At 42.5% G+C, this 24906-nt stretch overlaps 1 protein-coding gene across 5 annotated transcripts in view; it reads left to right on the top strand.

Annotated features, from left to right (window-relative positions):
- PIK3CG (phosphatidylinositol-4,5-bisphosphate 3-kinase catalytic subunit gamma) overlaps positions 1-21492 on the top strand; it is a 34606-nt gene extending 13114 nt beyond the window's left edge. For all 5 annotated transcript variants that reach the window (XM_024761162.1, XM_024761171.1, XM_024761198.1 and 2 more), the window contains exons 7-11: positions 262-352; positions 1276-1406; positions 2382-2493; positions 3702-3859; positions 17695-21492. In XM_024761162.1, coding sequence (XP_024616930.1) covers positions 262-352; positions 1276-1406; positions 2382-2493; positions 3702-3859; positions 17695-17973 — 771 coding nt within the window. In that variant the 3' untranslated portion in view covers positions 17974-21492. The remainder of the gene's footprint in view (positions 1-261; positions 353-1275; positions 1407-2381; positions 2494-3701; positions 3860-17694) is intronic.
- Positions 21493-24906: the final 3414 nt, after the last annotated feature.

Here is a 24906-nt window from a genome sequence, read left to right on the forward strand (position 1 = left end):
TAGATAAATCATGACTAAAACCTACCCCCAGAGAAATCCAACTATTCTCTTCCCCAAGGTGCCTCTCAGGGACTGAAATTAACAGGCTCCCGAGGAAGGGAAACATTAGAGTACCAGGTTGATAAATAAAAGTACACTTGTTACTTACATATTTTATGTTCACTTCAATATTTTGTGTTACCAGAGAAGACTGTTGTTGTTTTTAACAGAGAAGAATAATACATATTTATGATGGAAACGTTTTTGTGTTTTGATGCCCAGATTCTACGAATCATGGAGTCCATTTGGGAGACTGAATCTTTGGATCTGTGCCTCCTGCCATATGGTTGCATTTCAACTGGCGACAAAATAGGTACGTGGGGACCTCAGAAGATGAATATACTGCTCATCTCATTTTAAAAGACCGCCATCCCATGGGACTTCCCTGGCGGTCCAGTGGTTAAGACTCTGCACTTCCACTGCAGGGGCCACAGGTTCGATCCCTGGTTGAGGAACTAAGATCCCGCATGCCAAGCGGCCATCATCCCTTCAGTGTAGGCATTTAATAACAGAAAATTTACAATCATTATCCATATTAAAAGGAAGAAGATGTTCCCAGGCTGATGCATGTGACTCAGTTTAATACGGACATGTTGAAAATATATGAATGCGTGATTCAACTCCTTGTGACTGGCTGTACATGGAGGTGATTTTAGTGAGAACTTGTTCCTTCCTCTTTACTTCTCCACCGCTAAATTTTCACTCGTTTCATTGCACAGTAAACTTCTCTCTCACAAATAACGTTTAAAATAGATGGAAAGATCTGTCACTTGTTTCACCATCCCAGACTTTACATTATCAAAGCTATTACATACTCTCCTCTTAGGTGCTTTTACAGACATTTCACATTTTAATTTCAGTCAAACAGATTTTTAGTCAAGTTTCCAACTTGAGAAGTAGAGAACATCATTCCCATTTGACCCTGAAATTTAAAAACGGAAAAGGCAAAGGTTGCCAAGGGAAGAAGGATGTGTTTGGCACATTAATGCTTTTGCTTATTCAAAACCAACCCTTTCCTCTTTTCATTCAGGGATAGTGAAAGCAGGTCCCACACAACTTCCCTATCCGCCTCCTTTTCTTTCTCTTCCTCCTAAGAAAACCACCAGCACGAACGTGGAAAATAACCCTGTGGTTAAGAAAGCTCTCTGCCCTCCACTCAACAAAGACACAGCCATTCCTCCTCTGGGTCAGGCACTCAGCCCCAGTTCACATCAGACTCTGTGCATCTTCCCGCAGGAATGATCGAGATCGTGAAAGACGCCACGACGATCGCCAAAATTCAGCAAAGCACAGTGGGCAACACGGGCGCCTTTAAAGATGAAGTGCTGAATCACTGGCTCAAAGAGAAATGCCCTATTGAAGAAAAGGTGGGCTCCTGCTTCTCCCTACTCTGAAGGCTCCTGACAAGTTATCATGATACAGCAGAATAATGACATGTTTTTAAGGGGTCTACCAGTGCCATGCCTCCTGACTCACTGGTGAAGCACCTTCCTCCTGAGCTCCTTGGGGTTTAAGCAATTTCCGCTGGTGACACAGCAGATCTGTGCAAAACAGAGGTGCTCACTCAGACCTCGCTGAGCATTTGCTTCTCCTTTGATTATCAGGCCTGCTTTGCATAAAATTTGGTTCTGTGAAATAACTTGTTAGCATTTTTTATGACCATCTATTTCTGTCGTTCAGCAGAAAACTTTAGTTACCACAGATAACCTCTTTACTACCTGGAAACACTACAGACCCTAAAAAGTAATTTATAATTTACCACTGCACCCTAATTTAAATGGTAAATTATGGATGCTCAAAATGTCACTTCCATTCCTCGGAAGTACATCCGCTGAGTCCTTCACAAGCTGTTCAGCTGCTGGTTAAAATTCTGTTGTAGAGGATTAGCACTTCTCATTTGCGTGGGTAGCAGTCTTTCGGGGAGGAAATATAATTAGTAGCATTTATTAGTCTGTTAAAATGTGGATTTGTGAACCCATGCGTACTTTTAAGTGGTCACAAGCAAAACATATGTTCACCAACGAAGGAGGAATCATTACAGGTTCTGTACATTGGCAAACGATGCATGGAAAGGCAGTGAACCCTTTGATTAAAGTACTGTCGTCCTTTGACTGTCGTTTCCTCCTCATGCTACTGTGATTCATTGTATCTTCACCTAAAATGTAAGTAGAGCAATGAGAAAGTTGGCTCCTAATAGATAGAACATTAATGATATCAGGTACCACTAACTTGCTCTCTGAAGATGATTCCCAGAACAGTGTCTTTTTGGGAGTTCTTTGTAATAGATTCACGCTGCTCTTTGTAGCTGGGACACAACTAATATTTGGTTGCATTTTAACTAGTTTCAGGCAGCGGTGGAGAGATTCGTTTATTCCTGTGCTGGTTACTGTGTGGCAACCTTTGTTCTTGGAATAGGTGACAGACACAATGACAATATTATGATCTCAGAGACAGGTGAGTTTATTTTTTATAGAGTAATGTTTTTTGATTGTGGTAAAATATGCATAACATAAAAGTTACCATTTTAACCAGTTTTAAGTGTGTACTCTAGTGGCATGAACTGCGCTCACACTGTTGTACAACCATCACCACCATCCACCTTCAGAACTTTTTCATCTTCCCCAATGGGACCTCTGTACCCATTAAACACTAACCCCCCCATCCCTGCCTTCCCCAGCACAGAGTAATTTTTAAATGGAGCTCAAGGTTGGAGCAAAGATCTAGAGGTCATTATTGTATAGGGACACAGAGGCTGTGACCACCCTACGGAGGACCCAGGAGTGAGTAACAGAAGAAGATGCAGCAAAGGAGAATTAAGAAGGACAAGCCAGACAGGAGCTAGAAAGCTAGGAAGGTGGGCGTGGTCAACAGTGTCAGACGGTGCAGAGAAGCAACTAACAGAGTCACCTTTTCTTGGTACCCTTCAATCTGAAATGCCGTGCCTTCCACACCTACTGCTACTCCCTGGGTCACTGTCCATTCTGACAGTGGTCAGTATTGGCCGCATACCATGACATTTTCCTCTAAGAAATCTGGACCAATTTAAGAGTAGAGTCTGGAAAACACCATATCGGGGTAAATCGCTAACTCCCTATGGGAATCAAGAGATAATGCATTTATGGATCATTCGTATGATAGAGAGCTCTGTAAATGAGAAGAGAGGAAGGGAATTGTGGTGGTGATGGTGACAGTGGTAGAAATTGACCCGAAGGAGATTCAAAATGATTTATTTCTAGCCTGCTACTCAAAAATAAAAGGTGACTGCCCCTCCCCCAAACAGAGCGAAACATCAGTCTCTCCTGAGTTACAGAAAGAGGCTGAGAGAGTCTTGGGCATAATGATGACATATAAGCCAGAGAGTTTTGGTTTATATTTGTAAGAATAATTCTGAGACAAGAATTCTTTTAATGGTGTTTGGCTGTCATTGAAAGAACGCCAGAAGGATACCAAAACTACGCTTGTTTCGAAGAGTGCTTTGTGGCTACTACTACACACACCTGCTAAGACAAAATACATCACAAGCAAAGAGTAAAAATAGCTCTCTCACCCAAGATAGCTCATTTTCAGGCAACTTCAAAATATTTCAAGAAATGAACAAACCAGGGTGTTGTTTGCAAGTGCTGAGGCCAGTATAATGACGTCAGACATTTTCTTCTCTTAAGGAAATCTGTTCCATATCGACTTTGGGCACATTCTTGGGAATTACAAAAGTTTCCTGGGCATTAATAAAGAGAGAGTGCCATTTGTGCTAACTCCAGACTTCCTGTTTGTGATGGGGACTTCTGGAAAGAAGACGAGTCGACACTTCCAGAAATTTCAGGTAATTGGCCTCCCTCTCGACCACCTACTGGGAACATCAACCAGATGGTGCCTGCAGCCCTCACCTCTGCCCACCTGCTTCGGGTGTGACCCCCCCTCCCCAGTCACCTCTGTTCCTTCCCCAAGTGCAAAATGATGCTTCTCAGTAAGCCCCTCTCCTAAAACCAGACAGCAAATAGAAGAATTCCATAATCAGTGAGACTGGCAAATATAGAACAGCAGGATGACACAGCCCTGAAGGACAGGGCTTTAAGGAAGAGCTCCTGGCAGGCAGGTTTAGCCTTTGAATATTTACCTAATCAAGACGTTGCCTAGAAGATGCAAATTTTACATATATTTTTCAGGACTCGCCAATGATGGTGAGCTTCTCTTGATTTTTGCTCCAGGTGTGTATTTATCAGTTACTAACACAGGAAATGCTTGCTTGTCTCTTGTTGTAGAGGAGGGTCCCTTCTCTCATTTGAAACGTCGTCGGCTCAACTACAGGTTGTCCTGAGAGCCCTGGCTTGTCCCACCTCACCTGTCCACCAGCTCCTCCACGGGTCTCCCAGCTCCCTGGGTGGGGGGCGTCCACATTCGGCTTTCTCTTTCTATTCCTTCCTGGTCTGCGTTCACTTTTGACTATCAAATGGTATTTCAAATACCCAAGGAGTAAAATGTTCACTGTTGCAAATTTAATAACTGTGAATGAACGTAACTCAGAAAAGTCGTCATTGCTACTGCAATATACCTATTTTAGAGCCATATGAACACAAAACAGATCAGTAGAGGCAACAAGTGATTACTTTATGTGCACATTTGTCTCAGGCTCCCTTTAAATAGCCCCCTCCCTTAGCACCTCTGAAACATGGTTTGATTTGTACCAGCATTTCAGGACTGACTCTTCCTCCTGCGTGTCTACTTGAGGACCACGTTAACCTTGAGAGATGACATGCGCCTTGACCTTCAGTGGAACAGGAACTGGGATGTATTGTTTTGAAACCTGTCTGTGCTTGTTTGTTCTCCTGGCTGATTTTCGATGTGGCGGTTACCAGACTTCCCCTCTCACAGCTCCAGGGGTGGTTGTCAGAGAAACTGAGATCTCTGTGGCCAGATGGTCTTAGGATTTTTAGTGTGTTTTTCTGCGTAAACTCAACTGGGTTTCAGACAATTTCCAGGGATTTGACACATTTCAGTCCTGTGTTTCTTTAAGGCTAAAAGTCACACATTGTGACAATTTCCTGGAAGAGAAAAATGATTACATACACACACACACACACACACACACACACAAACCTGGAAGAGTTTTACCATTTAAAGGGGAGGTGGGAAATACTAAATTCTCCTCTCATGCAGGTGGGGTTCATCTCCTTTGAACAAACACAGCAGCAATAGTGCCATTTAAACATTCAGGCAGACACGAGGTCTTTTTGGCCAGTGGTTTTCTCCAGAACGACTGCCCATCTGTCCTGTTGTTGACAACATTCCCATAGACCCTATAGTACCCACGTCACTCCTAAAATCCCAGCAGTACTTCTCCTGTAGTCTTTTTTGTTGTCATTTTAAGTTTCAAAATATTCTTTAATGAAAAGATTGGAGTTTGGGGAGGCCCCCCAGAGGTTGCCTCCCCATCTGGGCAGCTTCCGCCCAAAGCAACAACTCTTTGCAGGGAGTCTGTCCTCTCCGTCTGGGAGCATTTCTCCATCCTTTTTGTGACCAAAGCTTGTTTCTTTAGCATTTAGAACCTCTTTCACTAAAGCAGCATCTAGGCAGCATGTGTACTGCCAAAAACACACCTTGGTAAATTTCATTGTACTTATATATGTCTGTGTTTTGCAGTGTTGGCATACTCTTTGACTGAATGTACGGACTTTAGCCTGAAACACAGATCAGCCCGGCACTGTAGTTGAAAGGATGGGCTTCAGAGCAGATCAGCTTGAGCTTGAATCCTGGCTCTGCTGCTTAATCGCTATGGGTGTGATGCAAACTGCTTATCCTTTCAGAACCTCGGTTTCCTCATCTGTGCAGTGGGAATTCTAAGGCCCACCGCATGTGGGGTTTTTTTTTTAGGGATTTTTTTATGTGAAATATGTAGAAAGCTTGGCCTAGTGCCTAGTCCACAACAGGAACTCCATCAACAGAGCTGCCATTGTCATATCCACCACAGGGGGTCCTCAAACTTTGAAAATCTTTAGGTTGAGAAGCCCTCTATGAAATGAGACCTCAAGCAGATCTGTAATACATAAAACACAACGAAGTAGCATTGTTCCCGTTGAAGAGCAAGTGAGGGGTTCAGGCTCTTTCTCCCCCACCTGCCCCTTATCTGCTGGTCTCCAAGCCTTTCCCACCCTCCTCAGTCACATCAGGAAAAAGGCTGAACACATATACGTATATGTGTACAATGCTACATCTGCAGAACTTCTAAAGTTTCTAGCTTGACAAAGATGAGCAGCGAGTTTTTTCATCTTTTGACTCAGATCTGCTGACGGTTTTTTGTTTTTTGTGTTTTTTTTACATCCTACTAAGCCTTCCAGAAGATATTCTGTTTCTTCGTCTTGTGCTCTCTTTTTGAGATGAAGTCCTTCAAGGTCAGGGAGCACGTCTCTCAACTCTCTAAATAGCATCCCAGGATCTTGTATAACAAAGCTGCCATTTCTAGGTAGGCTGGAAGATGTTTGCATGAAAGGTATCCTCGTTTCCAGCAAATCGCTAATTTTGCATTGATAAGGTTCATAAATGCACGCAGCACATTTGAATCACCTGTTGGGAAGGGTGGAGAAGAGATGGCCCACTTTTTGTTGAGCATGAGGGGAGCCTTCTCCACAAAGACTTAAAAACCTACCCAGCTCATGGTAAGAGGACAGCGTCAGGGGAACTGAAACAGGAAAGTGTGACTCTGTCCCGCCTCCCTCTTCTTTCCAAGGTAGCTGGTTTAGCCTAGGACCAGATTCATGAGCTATTTCTAAAGAGGGCAGAGTTCACAAACAAGCCATAATAAGACAACGAGACATAAAAGCAAAGCCTACTATTTGAACCCAAGATTATCTGTTTGCCTTTGGAGCGGCATCCTGTACACAGGGTGCTAAACAGACAGATCACAACGATGATGATTTTGATAAATCAATTCTCTATAGAAAAAAATCTCTCCCTTACTAAAGAGAGAAAAAATTAAACAACGGTTTTCCCACTGGTAACGTATTTTAGAACCACTTTATTTGAAATGTCCCTGAACAATTATAGAACACACTCACATGCAAATACATTGATATCATTGGCAAATGAAATTTGGCTTCTCATTTACTTTTATGTAAGAACGTGGGGTTTTTTTCCCTCAATTTTAAAAGTAGCAAATGCTTCCTTTAAAAAAAAAGCCAGCAAAGTATTAAAAATATCAGGATATAAAACACCCACTATCCCAACTTCCAAAAATAACACTGTCAACATTTTAGTGGTTTTCCTTCATTCTGTAAATATCTGGTCTTTTACCTAAATAAGCTCTTTCATCAGTGGTATCACTGTAGCTTTAAATGTTTCAAACTCTGTACTTCTCACTTGTTGTTTTGATTAGGAAAGGAATGTAGAGGGGACATCATAATTGGAAAAACTCTGAATCTGAGTTTGAATCTGACTTCTAATCCCATTTCAACCACTATCACCTTAAAGATCAAATTAATCAGAATTTGGTTAAAAACTGAACTTAAACAGCAGACACAATGTTACTCCCTTACTTTAAACCATTTAGTGGCTTCTTATCTCGTTCTGAATCATATCTGAACATCTAAGCTCACCCTACAAGCCCCTGCCCCCTCTAGCCTCTCCCCATGGCACCAGCCTTCCTTCTCTCACTGGGTCAGGGCGGCCTTCCTCTGCACCTGCCCCCAGTCCGGGCCTCCTCCCTGGAACGCCCTTCACTGCCCTCTGCCCAAATGTCATCCCTCAGAGCCCTCTCCTAGATGAGGCCCCTCATGTTGTCCCGGCCACAGCGCGCCGCGTGTCGCCTTCGGAGCATCCATCACAGCAGGTGGTTCTCGGCACCATCTGCTGCTTGTCTCTCCCTTCCCAGAGGCAGCTCTGGGCAGCAGGGCCATGTCTGACCTGCATCCCGCACGTGGGTCCTAAGACCTAGGATGCCCTCAGTAGGCACTAGTCGGTAGGGGAGCAATTCCTGCCCCAGAGAGGAGATGAACGAGACTAGAGAGCCCCTCTGGTTTCTTCCTTCCCCACAATACATCGTATTCTGTGACTTTATGAAGTGGTAACTCACGCACAGATTGACAAGCTGCCATTGCATGGCTGTTAGTTAATAAGCCTTCAAGATGCGGTTAAATACCACACATCCAGAGAGGAAGTAAGTCTAATTATGAAATCTAATGTTTTGGTAAATAATACAGACCTGTGTCACCTGGTGCCTAGTCATATTTGTGTGGCGATTTCCTTCGTGACATAAACATTACTTTCTTTTCCCCAGTCAGAGCAGTAGTCATGCCGATGGGACACTCAGGATAAACCTATAGTGTACATTCAACATAGGACAGTTTGCAAGGAGTGTGAAGCTTGGCCTTGTAGAAGCAAGCAAGCATTTTGAAGACGTTCTTTGCACACAGTAGGAACTGAGCAAATGTGTGTTGTCGGATGGAGCTGAAGAAATCAGGGGAGTCAAGTAACCTCTTCGCATGCACAGCTCTGCACAGTAGGCGGCGATGAGCGTATTTAAAAGGCACTTGCCCCTAGATGTCACTCTTTTTTTTTTTTTGGTAGTCTTTCAGTTTTTTGGGGTTTTTTTAATTTTTTATTTTTACATCTTTATTGGAGTATAATTGCTTTACAATGGTGTGTTAGTTTCTGCTTCACAAAAAAGTGAATCAGTTATACATATACATGTTCCCATATCTCTTCCTGCTTGCGTCTCCCTCCCTCCCACCCCTCCAGGTGGTCACAAAGCACCAAGCTGATCTCCCTGTGCTATGCGGCTGCTTCCCATTAGCTATCTACCTTACGTTTGGTACTGTATATATTTCCATGCCTCTCTCTCATTTTGTCACAGCTTACCTTTCCACCTCCGCATATCCTCAAGTCCATTCTCTAGTAGGTCTGTGTCTTTATTCCTGTCACACTCTTAAGAAGGGTTTGATAGAAGTCTGGAGCCCCTACACGGTGTTGCTTTAATCTAGGAGGCCAGTTGCATCAGCCCCAGCCGGGTCACCACCATGGGCAGGGTTGTCCCCAAGCCAGGATGTCCCCAGGCCCCTCATCCAGCAGGCTTAGCCCTGCCCCCAGTCTCTACACAGAGTCCTGGCTCAGGTTCCGACGAACCTACCCTCAGAGTCCATCTCTGCAGTGGTCTCGCTCTCACCTCAGGTGCCAGGCTGTTGTAACTACTTCTGCCTCAGTTCCTCCTATTAACCTATTAACCCTGCCTGTTAACCTGCCCCTAGGCCTGAGGCCCTGCTGCCTCCTGCCGTTCGCCTTGCTGGAGACTCCCGTGCTCTCCCTAACCCAGACACAGGGATCGGGGGGCCACGGAGACTTTACCTCTGACACTCTTCTGTGGTACTCCCCAGTCCTAGGCTCTGACTGCCCTTACTCGCCTGCACGTGTATATACCTCCAACTGCCTGTACCTGGCGCCTGCCTGGCTGGGCTTTCTCAGCCTCCTGCCCCATCCTGTTTGAGTCACCAGGCCCTGTTTGTCCCTATCCAACACGGCACACCCAATTCAACACACGACTACCTCAGAGGTAGTCGACATGAGCCCAGGAAAGGCTCATGTCTTTACAGTTGAATTCCCTTCAGATATGACTGTTCCCTAATTCACCCTGATTTTTTTTTTTTTTTTTTTTCTTGAGGCACGCGGGCCTCTCACTGCTGTGGCCTCTCCCGCTGCGAAGCACAGGCTCCGGATGCACAGGCTCCGGACACACAGGCTCAGTGGCCATGGCTCACGGGCCCAGCCGCTCCGCGGCATGTGGGATCCTCCCAGACTGGGGCACGAACCCGTGTCCCCTGCATCGGCAGGCGGACTCCCAACCACTGCACCACCAGGGAAGCCCTTCACCCTGATTTTAAAGCAATGAATCTTGCCCCACATTGACCTTGACTTCGGCACATGAAGCATTCATTCGTCGTGCATTTGCAGATTATCTACGGTGTGGCAGGCACACTGCTGGGCCCAGGTGACGCGAGCAGGGGCGTGGCCCCAGAGCTCAGCCGAAGGGATGCGCACATAGCTCTATAGTGCGGATTTCACCAACGGTTTGCGGAGGGAGCAGTGATTCCTGTCCTGGAAGGTAGAAGAGGGCCGTGGAGTGAAGGGAATGTTTTTATCGGGGGCCTTAAGGTCCGAGTTCATCTTCATTTTTCCTGGCAGATGCAGGAAGTCAGAAAGAAGAACATGAGTGAGGGCATGACGTTAGGATTTAGTATCAGTATTTTAGGAACAAAGAGTACAGTCGTCCAGAACGGATGGAACCTAGGTATACGTGGGTGTGTGGAGTGGAATTTGAGGCGAGAAGGGAAATTTGGATCCAATTTGAAGCAGTGCATGGGCTGCATTAGGGGGTAGAGAGCCAAGCAAAAAAGTCACTTGGAGCTCAAATGATTAATCACAAATTAATGTAATAAAGGCCTATTATAAGTCAACAGGGAGATGAGTTTGTTGAATTGTTCCTAATATATTGAGTTGTTAAAGGATTTGCATCCTCTTGGGATTTACATCCTGGCTGACTAATGAGGTCGAGCTCAGCCTCCTGTATTCCAGTACTGAAGACTCCAGTACTTCCTCCTCTCTCCACACTCTCCATCAGAAGATGCCTTCAGAGAAGTGTCCGCATCAGCCATGGGTAGAAGCTTGCATATGTCGGCGTGATTTCTCTGCCAGATGCAGACTTGCGTGGGCTTGTAGAATTGTTAGGACTTAGATAAGCTTGCCAAATTTTATCACTTTTCTGGAAAAGATATGAGCACAAGACTGGAAATGTGGCCTTGGACTGGATTTGTGCATTAATCCACCAGCATGCGGTGTCAGTCGGTTCCTAAGATTAGACCCCTGTTACTTTTAAACATTTATCGAGATTAACCTTCTAACTGGCATCCTTCTCACAGTGTTTAGTTTCTCTTAGAGAATTGTTTTGTCTTGTAACAGAATATTATCGAGGACATTATTCACCACGTTACAAAGTGTACTTTTTATAAAGATCCTCTTGCAAAAGTTCTATCAGGTCTTAGAAAAGTTGTGTTTCTCCTAAACAAATAGATTTTTTAAATCTTCTGAACATTGGATGAAGTAACTGATTCGATTTCCCTTTTGGTTGAAGATACATGTGAAGGCCACCCTTAGCAAGAATATAGGATTTGTGATGTATAGCTTTAGTCTCTTTTCCAAACCCGTTGTGGATCCCTTTGCTTTTTCTACCCACTTCTGATTAATGTTACTGTGACTATTTTTTTTTTTTTTTTTTTGCGGTACGCGGGCCTCTCACTGTTGTGGCCCCTCCCGTTGCGGAGCACAGGCTCCGGACGCGCAGGCTCAGCGGCCATGGCTCACGGGCCCAGCCGCTCCGCGGCATGTGGGATCCTCGCGGACCGGGGCACGAACGCGCGTCCCCCGCATCGGCAGGCGGACTCTCAACCACTGCGCCACCAGGGAAGCCCTGTTACTGTGACTTTTGTGTATCCAAATATTGCACCTTCAACCCTTTCTGGAACAAGGCACAAATAAACACACACACATACATACAGTCTGTTTAGAATGTTGACTAAAGTGGAACCGTTTAATTGTACCCTTAGGTTTCTAATGAGCTTCTAGCTAAATACTCGAGAAGATGGCAGTACAGCCCTTCCCCCTGGTAGACAGAGCTAGTCTGGGAATCATTTCTAAGTCCTTAAAGATGGCAATCCTAAGTCAAACTCCACAAATGCACGTCCAAGTGTCGGACACACTCTTCTTTCAGATTTACCAGATTCCAGCATTACTAGGTCCTAATCATTAACCTTCTCTGTTTTGCCAAAATAACTTCTAAAGACATTGCTTAGCCAACTCATTGATTTTTATTAAAAAAATGAAATTCTCTTTGATAAATCTTATTTTTTTCTCCCCTGTCTCTGAGGAAGGAGACGGGGAGAAAAACTAGTAGTAATAGTAATGTGGCAGACAGAGGCTGCATTATTATTTAGGAAACGGAGGTGGGTGAGGACATTTCTTCTCATTGATGAGTATATGTGAGTGTTGTCTCTCCCTCCTCTCAGCCTGGATTCTTTTTCTGGAGTTTCTGTTTTATGGCCCTGAGGTTACTTCCTCATTTTTGTAGCCGTGTACAGTAATATTTCACTTCCACTTTGTTTCTAGATGAGAATGGAGGCGTTTGGTTTTAAGAAAAAGTAGGACTATTCCACATGACCTTGGACTGTCTAAAGCAGCCACAGTTCATTGGTGGTTAAAAAAATTAATAGACTATGCATAGAAAGGACTTTGTTTTCAGTATAGTAAACTGATAAGTTGGGACAGTGAACGAATCAAGTCAAAGTGTTGACCCTGAAATGGTAATAGTTTCCTTTGTTCTTAAGACTTAGGAGAGGGGTAGCTCTGTAAAAAGCAACCTTTCCTTTGGTACTGGTTGCTGTAATTAAGGCATTTGAATCAACTCTGAAATAAAGAGCAGATTGCCTACTATATAGGCTCAATCTACTTATTAGCTACTAATGGGTAGTGGTCCAGCCAATGACAGTAACAATGCTACACTGTTCCCCACATTCACACTAGTTAACAAGTATCTTAAACCAAGTCCTGGACATCAGGTTCTTCCTTTCCCCCTTCTTCTCTGCTCCGTACTACAGAGCCTCAACCGGCAGCTGAGAAGGACAGGATGAGGTTGCATGTGGTCAGTGGCCGGCAGCCGCGGCAGAAGGGAAAATTCTGTTGCTACAGCCAGTAACTTCTGTGTTCTGTGCTTCCCCCCGAGCTCCCCAAGCCATATCCCCACAGCCCCTCAAACCACAGGCCTCTGCTGAGACAGAACAGTCAGGAAGCTCAGACAGACCCTATGGCTGAGTCCAAGGGCAGAAATGAAACCCCTGGGGCTTGAGCAGGCAGAGCAAGGGCCCACCTGGGCCCCTCCTAGAAAGAGAACCATCTGCTATGTAGCCAGTGTGCTATATGCTTCCACCATCCCCCTCACCTCCTGGGGCCAGCGTCAAGACACCCCCTCCATTGACTCTGGTGGGAGTGGGGCTCATCTCCATCCTGCCCTGGCCCAGCCCACCCCTAGGTCTCTGCTGTCTGAGGGGACTTTTTGGACAGGTGGTCTAGATGGCAAGGTGACCTCCTCAGTGATGAGAAGTGTGTGACTTCTTACACTGTCAATAATAATAGCCAACCCTTTACATAGCACTTGAATCTCACCACAATCCCGTGACACGGGTACTGCTGTTATTATTCTGATTCTAAGATGAGGAAACCAAGGTCCAGAGAGGTTAAGTAACTTCTCTGATGACAAACAGCTTGTCGATAATAAAGCCACGAGTTGAGTCCAGGCAGTGAGGTGTGACTGTGTGCTTTTAACCCCTGCTCCACACACCTTTAAGCAAAAGATAATTAAGTCTGTACCACGTCTCTAAGTCTGCACCGCCGAACAGAACTTACACAGTGTGTCTGACCAGTATGGAGCGTGTGGTTAAATTTGGAGGTGAAATTTCGTTCTCATAGAAGTGACCCTTGGGTGTGAAAATTAGAATTAACCGAATAAATTCAAGCCAGCAGAAATTCTTTATATAGGAGAGGTGGCCTTGGAGAACAACAGGACAGTTTCTTCCCTTTCATATGTCTCTCTGTGGCTACAGCGATCGGTGAATCGGTGCATTGCCACTTGAATATTTACTGAGCACCCATGGATTGGTGTTATAATGACTTGACCCCAGATTAATTTTCCTCCTCAAAATGTTCTTGTTAAAGAGTTTGACCACACAGTGGGCTCAGACAGCAGGGGATCTGCCCGGAGCCCCCAGTGTACAGAAGGCTAGAAAATAATTAAAAATCAGAATGTCCTCTAATTCAAAATCAAAAGGCATCCCCATATCTGCCCTTGTGAAAATTGTGCGAGTTGGCCAATTAATGAGACTGTTGCCTGGGGTGAAGTCTGCCCCTAGCCTGTGTAATTGCCAAGAAATGAGAGAGACCTCAGTGGGTCCCAGGGATGAGCAAAAGAAAATGATTTCCGGACGTAAGTGGAATCATTAAGAATGCAAGAGCGCTAATGCACCACAGCCGCTTCCAGGGCGCAAGAGTTGCCTGGACCAAGGCAGGAACAGCCCAAATGGTGCTGGGTCTCCTGCTCTGTGGTAAGTAAGCAGGGAGGAGATACAGAGTTCATCTCCCCTCCAGGTAGGGAAGGGAGAGGGCTAACATTTACTGAATGCTCCTCATGTACCACCCTCTATGTTGAGCATTTTATATATATTGTCTGACTTAAAAAATGCCAGAATAGTCCATGGGTTTTTGTACCTGGACAGGGTGATGCGTACACAATCCAGTCTTGACATACAGAATGACACAGGCCTGACCCCCACTATCATTGGGGTTACCCTGCCACGTGCAGGTGACACAGACAAGATCATCTAAAAGCAAAATCACTATTAAAATTTTGACCGGTAAACTTATATTCTTTATTCCTATGTAAGTATTTTGTGTCCATTTACCAAAATGGGATTGTACTGCATGTGGTGTTTCATACCTGCTTTTTAAAACTCACTTTTACATGCTTATTAAATACTCTTCTACAGGATAATTCTAGTAGTTACAGAGCTATGTAGATACTTTCATAAACCCTTTTTATCGATCTCCGAGTGTAGGATATTTAAGTTGCTTTCAAGTTTCCACAATGTTAAACAATGTTCTAATGAACATTCTTGTAGATAAATCACTGCAAAATTATCTAAATTTTTTAAAGGTAAATTCCTAGCCTGGAAATTGCTGGGTAAAAGGATTCTGACATTTTTTATGTCAAGTTTATTGAAGCATAATTCAGAGAGAACGGAATTCAGCCTTTTCAGGTGTACAGTGCCTTGAATTTTGACAAAGTTATGTAACCACCACCACAATTAAGTTATATAACATTTATAAGTATTTTAAAGCTTTTGATGCATGTTGTCAGTTGTCTGCTAGGAAAAGTATACCATCTACCATCTAGTCCCATCTACCATCAGGCTATGAAAGGTGAACATTAGAGATTATCCTTAAACATTTAAAAAAAAAAAAAAAGATTTTCCAATTTGGTATGTGAATGTTTCCATCTCATGTTCAGTTACATTTATTTGATTACTAATGAGGTTGCATATTTTTTCATATGTTTGTTATCTGGTTTTATGTCTTATAGTATGATATACTATATCTTTGGCCTACATTTCTAGCCCACTGTTTATCTCTTTCTTATTGCTTTGTAAGAGCTATCGGGGGCTAGGGATGAAGAAGTGATCTGTCATGTTGCAAATATGTTTTCTGTTGTCATTTGCCTCTTTTAATATTGTTTATAGCTTTTTTTTCTCAAAAATTTGAAGTTTCCGTAATCTCTCTATCTTTTCCTTATGGATTCCACCTTGGAAATCAGCTTCAGAAAGTCCTTCCTTTCTCATTCCATGATTATTTAAATATTTTCCCTTCTTCCATTTAAATGTTTAATTCTTTTGGAATTTATTTTGGTATATCACATGGGAGAAACTTTATTTTCCCCCCAAATTATGAGCCAGTTGTACCACCCCTGTTGATGAAATAATCTTTTCCCCCACTAATCTGAGTCACCTTTATTATATATTTAATATGTACTTAGATATGTCTCTGAACTTTCCATTGTGTTCCACAAAATTTCTTATCTTTTTTGGAGAAGAATAGGTACTATATCACACAGCTTTAAATATTGTAGTTTTATAATGTGCTTTAATATCTAGGATGGCAAGCACTGTTTTTCGTTACTATACTTTTTCAGAATGTTCTCTCAGGCCCTAATTATCCCAGATGAACTTAAAAACATATCTGGGTTTAAATATCCAATTGGAATTTTTATTCAATTTCATTATATTTATAGATTAATCTGAGAAAAATTTTTATCTTTATAATAGTTTTATCACTGAGGAACATGCCATGTCACTCAACATGTTCAAGTTTTCTTTTACTTACTTCAGTAAATGTTTACAGTTTTTAAAAAATGGGTTCTGGGGCTTCCCTGGTGGCGCAGTGGTTGGGAGTCCGCCTGCCAATGCAGGGGACACGGGTTCGTGCCCCGGACCGGGAAGATCCCACATACCGCGGAGCGGCTGGGCCTGTGAGCCATGGCCGCTGAGCCTGCGCGTCCGGAGCCTGTGCTCCGCAACGGGAGAGGCCACAACAGTGAGAGGCCCGTGTACCACAAAAAAAAAAAAAAAAAAAAAAAGGGTTTTGTAAACAGTCAAAGGCCTTAGGAACAGGATCTTGGCTATAACATTAGCCAATGTAAATATAATGACTATGCAGTAATATCATTATTTCTAAAAAAAAAAAAAAAATGGGTTCTGCATGTTTTGTGTATCTCAGGAATTTATGTATGTCAGGTGTTTATCTCAGGAATCATGGGGGTTTTGTTACCGTTATTCACAGCATCCTTCTTTTTACTTTCTAACTGGTGGCTCCTACTTATAGCATTCTATTTATTAATTTTATAAAAAGCTAGTTTAATAAAAACTAGTTACAATAGTATTTTAATTTTCTTCCCCTTCTGTGTTCCTAGAAGACAATGGTTATTTGTAAACACTAATGATTTCACCTTCGCTTTTCTGATCTTATACATTTCTTTTTCCCAGACTCATTATTCAGAATGATTGTGACTGGTAATTTCAGATCATTCTTCACATCGTTTCATTTTTGTCACATGTTAAACTACATGTTACTTTTATAAAAATCAAAAGTGTGTTTTTATCCAGTACCTTATGATGAACTACTCTTGCAAGTTTCTGATAAACCCTAGTTGCCTATGGAGTGTTATTCTCTTAACATTTTACTCAGTATTTTATTTGAAATATTTAAACCTGTAATCATTCATTTCAGTTTTCTTTAATATGCCACCTTCGCCAAATTATGATATTAAGGTTGGACTATTCTGATTTTGTAAAATTGGGAACCTTGCAACTTATTCTTCATGTTGGAACAATTTAATTGACATGAGCACGCCTGTTGCTTCAGAAGTGGGCTTAACTCACCTGTCACCTACTCCAAGGCTTTTAGAGAAGGCACCCGCCATAGCATTGTTGAAAGCCCTCTCTCACTCAGTATTCAGAATTTATTTTAAATTTCCAAAGGTCATTCAACAATTTTGAGAGTCAGACAATGAAAAACTAATTCATCTGTTTTCTTAGTATAGGACACATTGGAAAATAAAGATGAAAACTACCTAAATCTCAAACACCACATTTCCATCCCTTCTTTGGATTCCGTTAGCTCTTGGCAAACATTATTTACGCTTACATAAAGTTATGTGACGCCTGGCTGGTGTTCAAAAACTGACTCATTCCTCTTCAGGGACTACAGAAATTTCCACCCTCATTTGCCTAGAAAAGAGATGGAAGTAAAAAGAGTAAGAAATAAGATGAAACTTACTGTATCAGTTAGTTTTCCTTGAGCACACCCTGGGTGTGTGCAACCAAACTACAGTTCTTCAGGGATTATAAAAGCAGTCTGTGTTCTCAAGTTTTTCCTCTGAGGCAGGGGACCTGCCTTGCTTGTGATGATTTCCTCGCAGGGACAGGATAATGTCATGTAAATTGCAAAACAGGCTACTGGTCTTCAGCCTACTTCGATGCCATAACAACAGTTAACAGCGTTTTCTTTCCCTTTATCCAGGATGTCTGCGTCAAGGCTTACCTAGCCCTTCGTCATCACACAAACCTACTCATCATCCTCTTCTCCATGATGTTGATGACAGGAATGCCCCAGTTAACCAGCAAAGAAGATATCGAATACATTCGGGACGCCCTGACAGTGGGGAAGAGCGAGGAGGATGCTAAAAAGTATTTTCTAGATCAGATTGAAGTTTGCAGAGACAAAGGATGGACTGTGCAGTTCAACTGGTTCCTACATCTTGTTCTTGGCATCAAACAAGGGGAGAAACATTCTGCCTAATACTTTGGGCTAGAATTTAAAAGCTTTAGATCTGTACGGCGGTCATCAAACTTGATTTAAAATGTCCTAGGACATTATGAAAGCTGCCACTTGAGAAATATAGCTCTTTCTCTAGCTGAACTCTTCACTGGAGAAAAATATTGGCACGTCTGATTGTTTAGGTGATGTTCAATTTCAGCCTTATTTGCTGGTTTGTTTTTTTCTCATTTGTCTCCATGATGTTGGAGAACATTCTAAGTTTAAACAGCCTAATTCCCCCCTCATCGTGGCTGATGTTTTGACTAACATACTATTGAGTACTTCTGGAAATTCTTTAGAGTAATTGGCAACATCTCTTTTCATCTGGGCTTCTTCTCAATTTGGGTCATCCTTGTGTTTCTCAAACACTTTTCAGAAGAAAAAAATATGATCATTGTAACCTTTGTCTCATTCCGTAAACGACACTTCCGAACAGCCCCTCCCTGGCTGCAAATGTTAGTGATGTGCTAAAAGTAAGCAAAGCGAGCTAGTCTTTTCAGGGTCTTTTGTAGTTAGGTTCTCTTACCACTGAGACTCACAAACACAAAATGGAACATCTGAACCTTTGTGCCCTGGCCCTTCTCCGCTGGTCTGGTTCCAGGGTTAAGAAGAGCAAAATTTGTCTCAACTCTGCCCACAGGGCAAACTCTCAAGTGCAATTATGATAGCCTTCTCAGCATAGAAACAGGAAATAACTAAAGGGACTCGTTTGGGGCCTTTATATTTCCCCCCCACACTGCCTCTCTTCTTCTTCACTTTCCACATTCTCACAGCTCTTTATGCAGAGTTGTGAAACCTTCAAGAATACCTTTACCCTAGAACTCAAAATTAGTTGAAAAGAATTTCTCCTCTAGGGATACTAGAATTTTAGGTACTTATTTGTAAAGATGTTTGCTGGAGTTTTTAAAAAGTACATTATTAAAGGAGACATTCCTGAAATTATGGATGTTTCCAAATGCCTTCATTTCAAATTTTGGTCTCAGCAGTTTTTTCTTTCTTTTTTAATGGAAGAAGATATTTAATACCTAAAACAGTTCTCCAAGTTAGGAAGAACACTACTTGCCCTATGCATCTTGCAGTTTAAAGGACTTTTACACTCCAACACATTCTTCACATTTTCTAAAAATAATTCAAATGTCTTCTTCAAAAACTATTTTCATCTCTTAAATATTTTCTATTTATTGGAAGTGTTAACAGAGAAAGATCATTAAATTATTTATAAAATATCTTAAAATGACCTATAGTTAATACATGACATAGAAATAACTCTGTTAATGGTGTCTATGTTTTAAGTTTAATGAGATATAAATATATATTTAATTTTTAAGTTTTCTAAATAGATACCTGTTGGACTTTGGTGTAGCCCAAACCTTTCGAGTATGCAAAAGCCCAGTGGTTCTTAACTCTGGCTGCAAATCAGAATCACCAGGGTTACTTTAAAAATGTACTCTGCCTGAGCACCCACCTCGGCTTGTAATCAATTAGTTTGGGATGAGGCCCAGACATCAGTGTTTGCCTAAGTACTCCAGGTGATTCTAATATGCAAGCAGGGTTCAAAAGCCCTGCACGACCCTTGAGGGTGCAGGTGACACTGCTTCCTTTTCTACTGATCCTTTTCCCAGCTCCTAAGGTATCCAGAAAAAGCTCCTCTTCCTTGACAACTCATCCTTTTAAAATTACACTTATCACTCTGTACAGAGGACCATGCCTGTAATGAAATATTTATTCCTCTGTGTTAATGGAGAATAGACGTTTTGTAGCATTTTTAAACCAACTATTCCCCACCATTCTTTTTTTTGCGGTACGCGGGCCTCTCACTGTTGTGGCCTCTCCCGTTGCGGAGCACAGGCTCCAGACGCGCAGGCTCAGCGGCCATGGCTCACGGGCCCAGCCGCTCCGCGGCATGTGGGGTCTTCCCGGACCGGCGCACGAACCCATGTCTCCTGCATCGGCAGGCGGACTCCCAACCACTGTGCCACCAGGGAAGCCCCCCACCATTCTTTTGAAGAACAAAAAGACTGATGCTTTCTCATTCAGAAGAGGATGTTTCTTTGTTCTTATATAGCACAGTCAAGCTCAGACCTTGCACAAATTCCGCTTTTTATTTGAATTGCTCAAGAAATCATCTTAATGATAGAAGAATGAAAGAGGATTGTATTTATATTTAACCTATTGGTGCATGTGTGTACAAATTTGCTCTTCCAAAGAACAAGTTCTTTTGTTACGCTGTTTTGTATATATATGTGTCACATTGGGGTTGATTCTTCCATATTCCAGTGAAGGTACAATTTTAACTCTGTAGACATACAAATAAACAAAAATCACCTTTGTGTGCTTCCTTCATCATCCCCAATGACCCCCAACTTCTGTATCTTTGAAAATGTGCTAGAACCTGGGTCATCTTGCTATTGGGAGGAGATGTTGGGGAACTACGCCTACTCTGTCTTCAGTGCCAGATGAAAACAGAGATCACAAGTCAGATGGTTCAGGTCAAAGCAGCTTATATGTGTATCCAGGATGGGTTACATAATTTGCAAACACAGGGGCCGTGGTTCACAAATCATTACAAAATTCAAGACAGCAAGAGCAGAGCACTAAACCTTCTGAGCGTGCGTCACTACCCAGCTCACAAGCCCATGGAGCTGACACTGGGCACGTGTGAACAATGGCTTTGGTGCTCAGCTTACATTTAGACCACGCCTGTGTGAGTGCAGGTTAACATTCCAGATCAAAATGTTGCTTCTGCTCTAATTGAAATACCTCATCTCTACGGCTGTACGTGAAGTCCTAAAACACAGGCCCATGGCTTTGGAACTGGAACTATGGCCACTAAAGGAAAGCAAAGGGGATACTGTAGCCCTAGTCCCACATGACTGCCTTTGACTGGCTTTGGTGATTCTTTGGTGAGAGTAGGGGGAAGTGGAAACTGCAATAAAATATATCAACTCCTAGAGCAAACTCTTAATTTTAAAAAATTAACTTTGTTAAACATATCGTTTACAAGAGTCGAATTACTTTTTAAAGAAAGGTTAGATGTCGGAACTCTGCATAATTTGGAGGCTGTTAGCGCTATATAAATGGAAATTAGTTATTTTTGGAAATGAGTCTGAAATATAATTTAGAAAGTAAGTTTCTGCAGCAAATCCTGGCCTTTGTGTGGTAAGTGAGGCTCTCTTTGACTTGTGAAATAAATTGTCAATTATATTTTACTATGTAAAGTAAAAAGAAATTTGGATTTTTAAAGTTTCTGCTGTATTATTTTCTGTTTAATCCAACCGAATAATTCCGGTCATGAAATCTGGTTCTAGTCTGGGTGCTTGTCTGCATTTGCCAAAACCTCATCTTCAGGACAGATGCTGGGGAACTAAAGCACACACCTTAGCTTAAGTGAGCCCAGAGAGCTAGCCACTCCCTCTTCCGGACAGTCTCATCCCCCCCACCTGCATTTATATTTTCATTGCAAATTGTTAAATGTAAATTTAAATAAAAGAAGGAATCTGATATTGTGTGTTCTCTGCATACATTTTTCAATGTCTGAAGGTTCAGATATTCCTAAAATTCAAATTTTCTTTCAAGGAATCTTTACTGAGTGCCCACTACTTACTAGACACTGTGTGATGTATTGGATATGACCAACGATATCCAATACTAGACCAACCCAGTCCCAGTCCTTAAAAAGTTTATAATTTGCTGGTGAGAGTAGACACTTCATGATGGGGGTTGCTGTGGGTTACATTGTGTCCCCCCAAAACATATGTTGAAGTCCTAACCCCTGGTATCTGTGAATGTGACCTTGTTTGGAAATAAGGTCTACAGATGTAATCAAATTAAGATGAGGTGGGCCTTACATATACCTGGACAAAACTGTAATTCAAAAAGATACATGAACCCCTATGTCCATATCAGCACTATTTACAATAGCCAAAACATGGAAACAACCTAAATGTCCATCGACAGATGAATGGATAAAAAAGATATGGTACATGTATACAGTGGAATATTACTCAGCCACAAAAAAAGAATGAAATAAGGCCATTTGCAGTAACATGGCTGCAACTAGAGATTCTCATACTAAGCGAAGTAAGTCAGACAGAGAAAGACAAATACCGTATTATATCACTTATATGTGGGACCTAAAACATGACACAAATGAACTTACCTATGAGAAAGACTCACAGACATAGAGAACAGACTTGTGGTTGCCAAGGGGGAGGGGGGCAGGGGAGGGGTGGACTGGAAATTTGGGATTAGCAGATGCAAACTATTATATATAGAATGGATAAACAACAAGGTCCTACTGTATAGCACAGGGAACTATATTCAGTATCCTGTGATAAACCATAATGGAAAAGAATATAAAGAAAAGAATGTAAAAATTTTTTAAATAAAAATAAAAAAGATGAGGTGGGGGCTTCCCTGGTGGCACAGTGGTTGTGAGTCCACCTGCCGAGGCAGGGGACACAGGTTCGTGCCCCAGTCCGGGAAGATTCCACCTGCCGCAGAGCGGCTGGGCCCGTGAGCCATGGCCGCTGAGCCTGCGCATCCAGAGCCTGTGCTCCGCAACGGGAGAGGCCACAGCAGTGAGAGGCCTGCGAACTGCAAAGAAAATAAAAAAAAGATGAGGTGGGCCCTAATCCATTATGAGTGGTATACTTAACAGAAGGGAAGGAAGAATGCCTTGTGACGGAGGTACAGATTATAATCATGTGTCTACAAGCCCCAGGAACTCCTGGGGCTACCAGAAGGTAGAATAGTAAAGGAAGCCTCCTCCCCTAAAAGCTTCCAAGGGAGCATGGCCCTGCCAATGCCTTGGTTTCAAACTTTCTAGCCTCCAGAACTGTGAGAGAATACATATCTATTGTTTTAAGCCACTCAGTTGGTGATTCTTTGTTATGGTATCCCTAGAAAACTAATACAGTGTCAATAATGAAAATTTTTGTGGGGGTTTTTTGGGGGTTAGGGGATCACACAGTTTAGGTAAGTAAAACTGTTTGATATTTTCTGCCGTTACCAACAAGATTGAATTGTGAGCAAAATACATAACAGAGTGCTAATCTTAATATATTAAAAATTTATAATAATTCAGTAAGTAAAAGATAAATACCTCATTGGAAAATATTCAATTCACACACAGAAAATGCATTGTGGCCATTAAGCTTATGACAACAGACCCCAAATCGCTGCTGATTAAACAAATGCAAATTAAAACCTAAGTTCCTCTTCCCCATTAGATAAGCAAATATTGGTAATGCCCAGAGTTCATGATACTTTGAAAGAGCAGTCTATCACACTGTTGAAAGCAGAGTATGTTGGTAAATTCATGCCTGGTATTTTGTCAAAATTTAGAAAATGAAGAAGGTATCTATTCTCTGAGCCAGCAAGTCCACATCCAAGAATTTATCCTTCAGAAATTCTTGGACAAGTACACAAAGACTTATGGATAAAAACAGTTGCCTGCACTCTTTGTAATAACCAAAAATTGGAAACAACTGAAAAGCCCCTCCTCAATAGCACACTGATTAAATCACATCCATATGCTGGACTGCAATGAAGCCCTTGAAAAGACAGATCAAAGTCTATTGACATCCAGGTACATCTATGACCTGCTGAGTGAAACAAGGTGGTTACAGGACAGTGTTACATCAAAGTTACGTTCAAGCTAACATGTAGGTTTGCACATGCATTAAAGGCTGGGGGATATACTCACACCAAACGGTTAGTAGTGATTTTTTTTTTACCTTGCATTCATTTTTTTCTCTTGGATTTTGGGGAATTTGAGTTTCTATTAGTCGAATTTCTTAACAAGGGATAAAAAATTAAGTCTTTCAGTTTTGGAGGAAATGCAGTCTGCATGATAATCTTACCCTTTAGCTTACATGGAGCCTCATTAAAAGCTCAGGAAATTTTGTTTCTCAGAGGGAAAAAAATCACGTAAAGTCAATAATTATCAAGCACTGACATCAAAACTGCTGTTGGAACTTCTTGGCATCGAGACGACAATGGCGAAGCCTCCTGTCTTACAGGACCCTGCCTGATTGTGATCTGTTTACGCTAAGGCTGGCCGCATCCATCCCCTAAAGTGCCAGTGCTTTTGGAGGGGGGCCTCCAGGGCTGCTCTCTTCGATCATTAAGCGATGCCTTGCTCGGCTCAGTTCTTCTCAGCTCTTCAAAACTGTGCAGCCCGTGTGGCCATGCTGAGCTCTCTAGCTCATGGTTAAGGCTCCCCTTGGAGGTGCAAACTGCCTCATTTTCACTTCTCATGAATGTCAGATTTTTTTCTTCCTACACGTTCGCTTATTAGTGTGGCTTAAATCTCACTACCTGCTGCTTTGGTAAGAATTTTCTCTTCTGGGAGCTGGGCTCTGAGTCTGAGTTCACCATGCACGGGTCGATCTAACTTGGAGGATGTAATGGGGATGGGGACCTACCAAGGAACATAAAATCCCTTTGCAGCACCTCAGAAGCACTCCTCTGTGTTTCACAGCAGATGGCCAGTCATCGGAGAAGTTTTATACTCAGAGAATGAAACTCAGAATTCTTTTGATTACACTGAAGAGGTAAAATAAGTCCCTACTGTCTGCAGAGATGCACCCACCATTACCTCCACCGTTTCCAGCCACGTGCAAGGTCTGTGGCTGAACAGCACCTCCCATCGCCAGATGTATAACACCAGCTGTTAGGGACCAGTCGGGCCTCCCACCCAGCAGCTTGCCTTTGCATCATCACCAAGCACCTGTGCTACAAAACAACCGGCCTGTGGCTACTGAGGGCTTCCACTGGGGAAATCCCATGTCCACAAACCACTGCCAGACCCCCGACCTCTCTCCAACTCATGGTTCTGGAAACCAGAGAAGATAATTATTGGAAGCACCTCCTTGCTTAGACAATCTTTTTTTTTTTTTTTTTTTTTTTTTT

This window comes from Neophocaena asiaeorientalis, unplaced genomic scaffold (assembly GCF_003031525.2).
Source record: "Neophocaena asiaeorientalis asiaeorientalis breed wild unplaced genomic scaffold, Neophocaena_asiaeorientalis_V1.1 scaffold508, whole genome shotgun sequence".
Classification (NCBI taxonomy): domain Eukaryota; kingdom Metazoa; phylum Chordata; class Mammalia; order Artiodactyla; family Phocoenidae; genus Neophocaena; species Neophocaena asiaeorientalis.